The 11,455-nt window shown below is 48.5% G+C and overlaps 1 protein-coding gene across 5 annotated transcripts in view; it reads right to left on the bottom strand.

The window, feature by feature from the left end:
* Positions 1-9,240: 9,240 nt before the first annotated feature.
* Positions 9,241-11,455, bottom strand: part of FBH1 (F-box DNA helicase 1) — a 52,836-nt gene continuing 50,621 nt past the window's right edge. For 4 of the 5 annotated variants that reach the window (XM_075925131.1, XM_075925125.1, XM_075925133.1 and 1 more), the window contains exon 21: positions 9,241-10,221. In XM_075925131.1, the coding sequence (XP_075781246.1) occupies positions 10,051-10,221 (171 nt within the window). In that variant the 3' untranslated portion in view covers positions 9,241-10,050. The remainder of the gene's footprint in view (positions 10,222-11,455) is intronic. The other variant, XR_012902905.1, reaches the window with a different exon arrangement.

Here is an 11,455-nt window from a genome sequence, read left to right as displayed (position 1 = left end):
ACTTTCCCAACAAATATGCTGGTGGTTTTCTTTAGGAGTAACATTGAGGTCTGCTGAACTAACATGCTACAATATCCGCTAATACTGATAACATTGGAGCTACAAGGACAGAAGCACTGAAGCTATGTCTAGACTGCAGCCTTCTTTCGGAAGAAGCTTTTCTGGAAGAAATCTTCCAAAAAAAAATCTTCCGAGAGAGAGCGTCCACACTGCAAAAGCACAACGAAAAAGCGATCTGCTTTTTCGAAAGATACCGTCCACACTGAATGGACGCTCTCTCGCATTTAAGCTGTGTTGCTATGGACAGAGTGGGCCAGTAGGGCACCTATGCTTTTTCCTCTTTCCTCTTCTTTCAAAGGAGGAAATGCCGTCCACACATGCCTTTTTCTGAAAGAGCTCTTTCGCAAAAAGGCTTCTTCCTCATAAAATGAAGATTACCAATGTCAGAAAAACCCCTCTGTTCTTTTGATTTTCTTTTGAAAGAACGCACCTGCAGTATGGATGTAATTGAAGTTTTTTCGGAAAAACTCTAGTGTAGACTTACCCTAAGTGGCTTGAACAGTGTTACCGTTGGAGGTCACTTAGGTAACATTGTTGGAGGCAATGACATTCCAACTTTCAACATACACCTTGGGCTTTATAAATGCAGAATGTTTTGTTCTTTTTTTAAAAAAAAGTATCTATTGAGTTGGAGCATAAATGGTACAAACAGCATTCAAATCATCTAGCTACCTTATGTAGAAATATACAGGAAAGATGAAGCTATAAACAGGCTTATTCCAAATATTATCTATATTTTTTGTTAGTCTCTAAGGTGCTGCAGGACCATTTGTTGTTTTTTAAGTTTTTTCAGTTAGGCTATGTCTACACAGCAGTGTTATTTCGGAATAACTAACGTTATTTCAAAATATCACTGTCTGCGTCTACCCAGCAAGCAGTTATTTCAACATAATGTCAAAATAATGTCGAGTTCGGGGCGGATGAGTGTTTTGCGGGGCCCAGGGCAGCACAATTTCTCCGGGCCCCACTTTGGAGAAAAAAAATAGAAAAAAGGCGTCAAATGCACAAACTGAAGGCTATTTTCATATGAAATGTGAACTGGGTAATTTTGACAGAAACTTAATTTAGTTGGATAATTTTTATTCTAATTTTATTGTAATTTTTTTTTTAAAAAAAATTCTGCATTAATAAAAAGGGGGGGGGATGTCCAAATGTTGAGCAAAAAAAGCACCCCCCCCTCAAAAAAAAAATCATGGCACCTTTAAATCTCACATTCCCCATCCCCATTCATGGCAGGGGAAGAATGTCCCAAGGGGCTTTCCAGCTGAGAAAAACTGAAAATACCAGACATTTTACTGGTCCGGTATTTTCTTGGGTTTTTTACCTGACAGCAGCCACAAATACTGGACTGTCAGGGCCAATACCAGACACCTGGCAACCCCAGTCGTAACTCGAGCCTGCATTTACAATAGGCCAAGGACGCAAGTCGGGGGATTATGGCCCCTTCCCCACTTCGGAAAAAGGTCATAATGGTCAAGGGGGAGAGGGTCGTAAATCGGGCTATGATAAAGCAGGGGCCTCCTGTATTTGTGGCAGGGGACACTGACCCTACAGAAAAATCAGCTGGGGACCACACAAGCGAGCTGGGGCCAGGCAGGCCTGGAGCGGGTCTGGCCAGGGGTTTGGACTGTGCCCAAGGGCAGGGAACTGGGGTGCAGGGTCTGGGAGGAGGGTTATGTGGGTGAAGATATCGCAGTGGGAGTGGCTGGGGGGCCGGACACTTCCCTAGAAGCGCCGCTCACCTGTTTCTCCCACAGGCGCTGCCTGGCCATGTGCTGGGGGATTAAAAGCCTGAGGGGAGCGGTGATTGGTGGGTTCCCGCAGCTGCCATTGTCCAGGTCCGGCCAATGGGCTTGTGCGGGGGGGCGGAAGCGGCCCCTGCTGGCTCGCAGCTCCTGCACCGCAACGGGCCCGGCCGCGCTGGACTGTTCTGCGTGGGGGCGGGGCTGTTGCTGCCACGCGGCCGGACCCGACCAGCACGGGGTTTGCTCCGGCTGCTGCAGCACCTGCTGAAGTGACGCAATTGACATAAGCTACATAACTTGAGCTATGTCAATGGCGTCACTGAAGTCGAGATACGTTATTTCAGCTTTAGTCCTGCTGTGTAGACGTGCCCTTACAGACTAACACGGCTACCCCTCTGAGATAAATGAAGGCATGGCTATTCCGCCCATCGCTGCTTTATGGGATCTTTAAAAGGGGAAACATAGGTTGGGGAAGCAGATGCTGATAAAGAGGAGGGAAAGGAGAGTTTTACCATCAGGCTGCCACCCCCACCATTTCCTGGTATCCTGGTCTTCTTTGTCCTGATCCCAAGAGATGTGCAAACCAGACCTGTCCAGAAAGAGGGAACCAAGAGGACACTGCTACCTCCACCAGCACCAGCTAAATCCGCAAAGTCACCTCAACTGTGATGTAAGACTGTCTAATCATCCCCTCCCCTCCGAACATGTCAATTTCCCTCCTCACCTTATTTCTTCTCCTTCCCTTTTCTCTCTCATCAGGATCAGCCCAAGGGGTTTTGGCACCCTAGCAAACTGATTTTGGCACGCATCCCCATTCAATACCGTGAAAAATCAGAAGGGTAGAATGAAATTTTACCTTTATATACTTGGCATTCAAAATGAACAATGTAAAAAAATAACACAATTAGACTGTATAAGATCAACGGCTCAGTAGCTGCAACTGTAAAGTTTTAATAGTTTTCCGTTGTACACAGTGTTTCTGCGTCAGCGTGGTAAACAGTCGCATTCCAAGTTGCACGTGACTTCCTTCCAAAGGAACTGAGTTTTGGGAAGCAATGTAAATCTTCATTCCTTGATACTGAATCAAGTCTGGTTTTGAGCTGTAACCCTTTTGCGCTGGGCCATCAATTTGTCTAAATATTTAGAGCTTTAATTTTCATGCTTTCGCTTTTGCAAATTGGGTAGTACGTTGTAGGAGATAAAAGTGTTGAAGCTCTTCTGTGTTCTATGAAGAAGGAGGCCGGCCCAACAAGTCTCTCAGCATGAAGAGAAGGTACGTCTTCATCAATTTTAACTCTGAAAAGTTACGCTCTCCACTAGCAACAGAAACTGGAAGAGTCCAGAGAATTCGAAGAACAACAAAGATACTGGGAAAGCAGTCTGTGTTCAGAACAGAGGTGATGCGTGAGGAGTGTGAGAGGTAACAAGCCCTCCAAATGCTGGGGGCGGAGGAGAGGCGGAGCCAGGGTGGAGGAGGTGTTCCAACCCATCCCTGGGCGGGGGGAGAGGCGGAGGCATGTAGCCGGTTCCCTCTGACTAGTCACCTCAGGTCACAAATAAACGTCAGTACATCTTGGAATGTAAGACGTCTTGGAAGTCATCACGAAATAGCCTTCGGTTTGCAGCACACATCTACTTCTGTCAGGGATGGTGTAGACGGAGCTTGATCCTGCCTTGAGGGCAGGGGGCTGGACTCGATGACCTCTCGAGGTCCCTTCCAGTCCTATTATTCTATGATTCTATGATTCATCAATATCTTTTGAATATCCATGTTGTAATGCTGGCTCTAGCTTCCAATACCGGTTTTGAAGTCTTCTTTTGCAAACCTTGCGCATCGAGGAAACCAAATATCAAATCAATCTGCTATCTCTGCCCATGTCGTTCTGTGACTAACTGGACTGCAGCCTCTAGGACTGAAAAGAAGTTTACTTTGAACGTCCGTTTTGGATCCTCAACGGATTCCTCTTTTGCCTCGTGTGTGAGCCGTTGCTTCTTTCTCCAGATATATGCTGGCTCTAATTGCAAATCTGTAGGTAGTTCACATTCCTCAGCCAGCTCACAAGCATCTACTTGTGTCTCTTCAAATACTTCACCACTCCTGAAATTCTTCCAGAAATGTCTTGATCCGTTGCAGCTATTGTATTGCAGAATTTACATCGAAGTCCTTTGCCTGACGTTTCTTGCTGGTACAAACCAGGTATCAGCCCACAAAACGAGTGAAACTACAAATTTGAACTTGCAGAGACAAAGAGCAAACCAGGCCATGCTCTTTTGAAGCTTTGCCATGACACATTTTAACTGTGTTAACATGCACAGCCAGGTTCCGCAGTGTGAAATAAAGAATCACAGAATCATAGAACACTTGAACTAGAAGGGACCTCGAGAGATCATCGAGTCCAGTCCCCTGCCCTCACGGCAGGACCCAGTACTGTCTGGATCATCCCTGATAGACGTCTATCTAACGTGCTCTTAAATATCTCCAGAGATGGAGATTCTGCAACCTCCTCAGGAGATTTATTCCAGTGTTCGATCACCCTGACAATTAGGAACTTTTTCCTAATGTCCAACCTAAACCTCCCTTGCTGCAGTTTCAGCCCATTGCTTCTTGTCCTATCCTCAAAGGAAGCTAATTTTTCTCCCTCCTCCTTGTGACACCCTTTTAGATACCTGAAAACCGCTATCATGTCCCCTCTCGGTCTCCTCTTTTCCAAACTAAACAAGCCCCGTTCTTTCAGTCTTCCTTCATAGATCGTTCTCTAGATCTTAAATCATTCTGGTTGCTCTTCTCTGGACCTTCTCCAATTTCTCCACATCTTTCTTGAAATGTGGTGCTCAGAACTGGGCACAAGACTCCAAATGAGGCCTAATCAGGGCAGAGTAGAGTGGATAGAACTCAACTTCTAACGTGGCAATGGTGCATTGATTGACAAGTATATTATTTGATACTTTCATTGATAAGAGATAACATATTCATGTGTTTAAATTGAGAAAAAATCACTTCTGCTTAATTTAGCACCCTAGGCCACCTCTTAGTTTGCCTGTAAGGTTGGCCCAGTCGTGTCTCTTATAAGAGTTTGGCTGAGCTGGCAAAGACGGTAGATTTTTCAACACGGCTGTGTGCTTCTAACCTGAGCGCCAGCTAAACACAATAGTCTAAGCAGTCTGCTGCGGTAGAAGTCTTCCAGGTCTCCAAGTAATTGATTTGGCCGTGTGTTGTGCATGCATTTTTCCAGCAGGAAGGCTGCCAGCAAAGTCAATCCCAGACGTTAAAGCTTCCTTTTCTGACTCTGCTGTTCTTCTCTCTCCCTTCTTGGAATGTGTTTGTCTTGTTTCATCTCTTAGAAAACTGAATTAGATCTCTTTACAACAGCCCAAGCCTCTCTCGACTCATTTCTCTTTTTGCCCAAAAAGGCAAGTTACACTATCTTTAACACCATAAAAGATCATCAGACAAGAAAGTGGGAAACACGCTCTTCCCTTAAAGTGAAAGGAAACAAGGGATGGAGCTCAAATAAAAGCCTTAATATCTATTATTTCAAATGCTTTTTTAACTAGTCTTTTCCTTTTCTATATTATTAATAGGTTACATAATGCTTACGGATTGCCAGGGTATACCAAAGCCCCATCCTTGCTTAATGTTGGACCGTGACGGGGTCATTTTAACATCTTCAGCTCTGAGCCTGTCTATTCCATTACTACAGGTTGAACCTTTCAAGTCCAGCACTCTCTGGTCTGGCAACACCCATGGTCCGGCATGACTTTAGTTAGCCAGATGTCTGAAGTACTCAATGCTTTTTTTGCCTCTGTCTTCACAGACAAGGTCAGCTCCCACTAGGCAACAGAGTGTGGGAAGGGCAGGGCAGCTCTCGGTGTTGAAAGAACAGGTTAGGAACTATTTAGAAAAGCTAGACTGTCGATGGCCCAAGTGGCCCCCAAACGCTCGTGGGGCAGTGAACCCGTCCCGCGGAGGCAGAGAGCACCTCGCCCTGGGTTTGTCCCGGCCCCTCTTTAGTGGTGGCAGTGGCCTAGCCTGGACAATGGGGCCTGCCGCCGGCATCCAGGCAGGCCGCTACTTACGTGGTGCTTGAGTCTGTCGGCGACACCCTGCTCCTTTACCTGAAATGCTCGGTCCTTACGTTACAAGGTGCCAGGTCCTCCACCAACAGTCTCGCCGATCCGGGGCCGGCCAGGCGGCAGGTTTTCGTCCCCACGGCCCCCTCTGCAACACCGAGCGAGTTCCTGGGTGGCGATGGTGGGGTAAAGGGACCTGGGCCCATCCACTCTACTGGGTCCTGGCCCAGGGCCCTCAGGGCAGCAGCTGGCGGATCCACTGGTCCAGCGGGAATAGCCCCGTACTGTTGACCGTCCCTGGAACCGCTCGCTCTTCTGCCCTGGGCCACTTCCTACCCCACTAGATGCTGTGCCTCCTCCTCCACGCCACGGCGCCCTCGGGTCTTTTTTGAGGTGAGGAGACCACATCTGTACACAGTATTCAAGATGTGGGTGTATCATAGTTTTATACAGGGGCAGTAAGATATTCTGTGTCGTATTTTCTATTCCTTTCTTAATAATTCCTAACATCCTATTTGCCTTTTTGACCACCGCTGCACACTGTGTAGATAGTTCTCTGAAAACTTCCACAATAACTCCAAGATCTCTTTCCTGATTTGTCATAGCCAAATAAGCCCCCATCATACTGTACATATAATTGGGGTTATTTTTCCCCGATGTGCATTACATTACACTTATCCACATTCAATTTCATTTGCCATTTTGTTGACCACTCACTCAGTTTGGCGAGATCTTTTTGGAGTCCCTCACAGTCTGCTTCTGTCTTGACTAACCTAAACAGTTTGGTATCATCTGCAAACTTTACCACCTCACTGCCTACCCCTTTCTCCAGATCATTTATGAATAAGTTGAAAAGGATTGGTCCCAGGACTGACCCTTGGGGGACACCACTAGCTACCCCTCTCTATTCTGAAAATTTACCATTTATTCCTACCCTTTGTTTCCTGTCTTTTAACCAGTTCTCAATCCATGAAAGGTTCTTCCCTCTTATCCCATGGCAATGTAATTTAACCAAGAGCCTTTGGTGAGGAACCTTGTCAAAGGCTTTCTGAAAATCTAAGTATACTATATCTACTGGATCCCCCTTGTCCGCATGTTTGTTAGCCCCTTCCAAGAACTCTAGGGGTATGTCTACACTACCCTCCTAGTTCGAACTAGGAGGGTAATGTAGGCATACCACACTTGCAAATGAAGCCTGGAATTTGAATTTCCCGGGCTTCATTTGCATAAGCGGAGTGCCGCCATTTTTAAAACCCCGCTAGTTCGAACCCCGTGCAGAACGGCTACACGGGGCACGAACTAGGTAGTTCGAACTAGGCTTCCTAGTTCGAACTACTGTTACTCCTCATTCCACGAGGAGTAACGGTAGTTCGAACTAGGAAGCCTAGTTCGAACTACCTAGTTCGTGCCCCGTGTAGCCGCGCTGCACGGGGTTCGAACTGGAGGGGTTTTAAAAATGGCGGCGCCCCGCTTATGCAAATGAAGCCCGGGAAACCTGCTCCTGGGTCGCCAGGGGGCCCCGGTTGAGAACGGCTGCAGTAAGATACACCAACCAATACAATCGGGCGTCCACGCTCAGGCTTCTTCTGACGTACGTTTCTCTTTGGAGCGCTGCCATAAACCCCGTGCCACCAAGTCGATGCCGGACCAATGAGGGGTGGGAGCAAGTCGGCAGCGACTCGACTACTCGATCGGCGTAATCTTGTCGGGTAGCTGAGTGGAGTTCTCGACTACTCGCTTCCCCCCCACCCCCTTGCTGCCTCTGTATGAGAGGCAGCAATGAAAGGGAACAGGAGCCAGTACTGGGGGGAGCCAGTTTAAAAGCCAATTCCCCCAGCACTGTCTCCACGGTACCGCCTGTCCCCCCCCCCCCCCCCCACCGCTACCTATATCAGAGGCAGCAAGGGGGGGGGGGAAATAGGGGAGGCTGCTGTGAAGCAGCCTATGCTTGCAGTGGGCTGAGGCTTGCTGTGGGCACAGCAACCCCTGTCCACAAAGTCTGGGACTGCTATAGACAGGGGCTGATCCTGGCGCAACCCCAGGTCCAGTGCGTGCCGAGACCAAGCAGCCCCAGTTTGCACCAGCTCCGGGACCGCTGTGGCTCTGCATTTTAAATGGAGTAAGAGCTGCTGGCTCCAGGATGGCTGCGGCTCGGTCCCAGCTGGTACAGGCTCTGGGAGCCACCCGCGCTGCAGCTCTACATTTCAAAAGTAGCAAGAGCCCTGGGTAGCTCTTAGTACATTTCAAATGCAGAGCCGCAGCGGTCCAGAGCCGGGGCTGCTCTGTCCTGGCTCGAGCCGGCTCCAGGAGCTACCCCCCCTGCGATTGTCTGCAGAGCGGCCCCCTTATTGACTAATAGTGTCGTCGATACAAACTGTATCGATTATACGATTATCCAAATAACGTAAGAACGGCCAGACTGGGTCAGACCAAAGGTCCACCCAGCCCAGTGTCCTGTCTGCCAACAGTGGCCAGTGCCAGGTGCCCCAGAGGGAGTGAACCGAACAGGTAATGATCAAGCGATCTCTCTCCTGCCATCCATCTCCACCCTCTGTCACACAGAGGCTAGGGACACCATTCCTTACCCATCCTGACTAATAGCCATTGAGGGACTTAACCTCCATGAATTTATCTAGTTCTCTTTTTAACCCTGTTACAGTCCTACCCTTCACAACCTCCTCAGGCAAGGAGTTCCACAGATTGACTGTGCGCTGTGTGAAGAACTTCCTTTTATTTGTTTTAAACCTACTGCCCATTAATAACCACTCTTTAACATCCTTAGTACCAATTCTAGGGGTATGGCTACACTAGCCCCCTAGTTCAAACTAGGAAGGCTAATGTAGGCATTCGAAGTTGCAAATGAAGCCCAGGATTTAAATATCCCGGGCTTCATTTGCATCTTCCCGGGCGCCACCATTTTTAAATGTCCCTTAGTCCAAACTCCGTGCCTGCGGCTACACGGAGTAGGTAGTTCGAATTAGGACCTCGAGGTGTACGGGTAGTTCGAATTAGAGATCCTAATTCGAACTACCTACTCTGTGCCGCGTGTAGCCACGGGCACAGAGTTCAGACTAAGGGACATTTAAAAATGGCAGCGCCCGGGAAGATGCAAACAAAGCCCGGGATATTTAAATCCCAGGCTTCATTTGCAACTTCGAATGCCTACATTAGCCTCCCTAGTTCGAACTAGGGGGCTAGTGTAGACATACCCTAGGGTATAAAGCCCAGAAGTAAGTATGTTCCGAGTAAGGATAACCTTGTGTCTCCCTTCCTCGGATACCGGGCTAACTCCATTGTTAAAGCAACGTATATTACGGCTTCCTCCTTCCTGGGATCTTTAGTGAATAAATACAATGAAAGACAGTTTTTCCTCTAATTAAAAAACTGTTTAATCCAAAAAGGCTTCTATTACACATGTGATCACAGCAGAAGACACGCTGGTTCTTCTCTACAATCATCTTCCCGAGGTTTAATTGATGAGCAGATTTTGTTTTGTTTGAAGAGGTTGTTGTATAGGGGAGAGAGAACCAAGGATGAGAAAGAGGCACATGAAGAGATAGGGAGGGGGGAACTCCAAGATTACATTAAAGATGTTCTCGACTTGGTGCCTGGGTAGTCAGCTACTCCTCCCCAGAGATGAGATCCGCCCTATGAAAATTAACTCCGGAAATGAGTTCCTTTGTTAGTAATAAAACACTTTTGTGTCATCTCCCTTAGCTTGGCATTTTGTCTCCTTTGCCCAATGACCAGAATGCATTGGAATCAGCTTAAATAGTGCAAAAACGATGGGCGGTCATAAAAGCCAATCCCCTGATGCCCAGCACTGATGGGAACGAACCACCATGACGGGCAACAAGAGGGCCAAGTATGCAAATGTTCAGAAAGAACATCGGCCAAGTGCAAGCACAGCGAGAGTTGTGCAAGATACGCAGTCTGTGTTTGTACAGCGAGAGGCACGTCAACCGAGGTTCCCCCTTGCCACACAGGGGTAACCCCAGGCCTCCTCATGGACAGCTCGTGTCTTATTCTTCTCTTGAGCAGCCCATGCAAAATCCATCCACTTCATTTCTCCAAGGACATCAGCGGCAATACAGAGGTATTCGCCTCAGACCTCCTCACTTCCAAGCCTTCAGAGCCAGATCTAGGACGTCATAAAAACAGCCCCCTCCTGCTTTCAGAAGAGGTCATAGAGAACCGCAAGGTGCCCTGGGATTTCTAATACTTCGTCGACGACCTCCATGGCCTGGACCAGTTCAGGGGGAATGGTGAGCTGTGTCAAGGGGCCAACACGCTGCTGCACACAAGCATGGCACAGGTAGCCACCTGGGTCTTGAGTGCCATTGCTCTGTGGGGAAAAAGGACCAAGAGGGAGAAATGTTAAAGGCAGGATCAGGGAAATTCAGAGTCTCTCTGCCTCTTCTCTTTCAGACAGACGGGGCCAACGTATACACCGAGCCCCCAGGCACTGGACACTACGGCTATGTCTACACTGGCGGCTTCTTGCGCCAGAAATATGCAAATGAGGCTAAGCGTGGAATAATCGCTGAGCCTCATTTGCATACCTAATGAGCTGCCATTTTTGCAAAAGAGGCGCTTGCGCCAGAAGGAGTGTCTACACTGCCCCTTCTTGCGCAAGAAAAACCCTCTTGTGCATTGCCGCTACGCCGATTATTTTCAGGAATAATGACATCGCGCAAGAGGGTTTTTCTTGCGCAAGAAGGGGCAGTGTAGACAGCTCCTTCTGGCGCAAGGGCCTCTTCTGCAAAACTTGCGGCTCATTAGGTATGCAAATGAGGCTCAGCAATATTCCACGCTTAGCCTCATTTGCATATTTCTGGCGCAAGAAGTCGCTAGTGTAGACATAGCCTACAGGAGCTGGGAACACTGCTGTTGAATCAGACCCAACGGGTCTTGTCTTTGGCACCTATTTCTCGTTAAAGATAAATCGTAGAAAGCGGCCTGTAAAAAAACAAACCCCAAAGCCCCATAGATACAATTTCACCATAGCGGCGGCTGATCTAACAGGGTGAGGAAGACATGAAGGCTCTGAGACGGGTATCTAGACGTGCTTATGTGGCTCCTACCATAGCAGTAATCACACACCTCTCACACGTGGGTAATGAATGTTTTCCTTCCCCACCTGCTCGTGAAGCAAGAGTGGGCAATAATTTTAACAGGAGGGCCACCTAATGAATTCTGGTTCGTGGTCACGGGCCTGCTCCATCCCCCAGAAGAGGTGGGAACTGAGCTGCGCGGGCACCAGAGGTTATGGGAGGTGGGAGGTTTGGGCTCGTGTGGGGGAGGAGGGCAGAAGGGGTAAGGCCCAAGCACCGGCACAGGAACCTTACCCATGCACAGTGAAGGCAGCAGCCAGAATCCCATCCCCAGCCAGCCAGTCTCTTACCGGCGCACCGCTCCAGGTGCACAGGGTTACTTTCACCTTTGGTCTACAGAGCACTGAAACCCCACAGCCGGCCTAGGCCAGGTGACTCCGGCTCGGGAGACTCACATGGGCTGCAGCCCGAGCCAGAACAAGTTGCAGGACCCTCTCTACTAGCAGAGTCCTAGAGCCAGAGCTC

This window comes from Pelodiscus sinensis, chromosome 1, assembly GCF_049634645.1.
Source record: "Pelodiscus sinensis isolate JC-2024 chromosome 1, ASM4963464v1, whole genome shotgun sequence".
NCBI lineage: Eukaryota > Metazoa > Chordata > Testudines > Trionychidae > Pelodiscus > Pelodiscus sinensis.
Note: the sequence above shows the minus strand (reverse complement) of the source record. Positions and strands in the feature narration are given on the sequence as shown.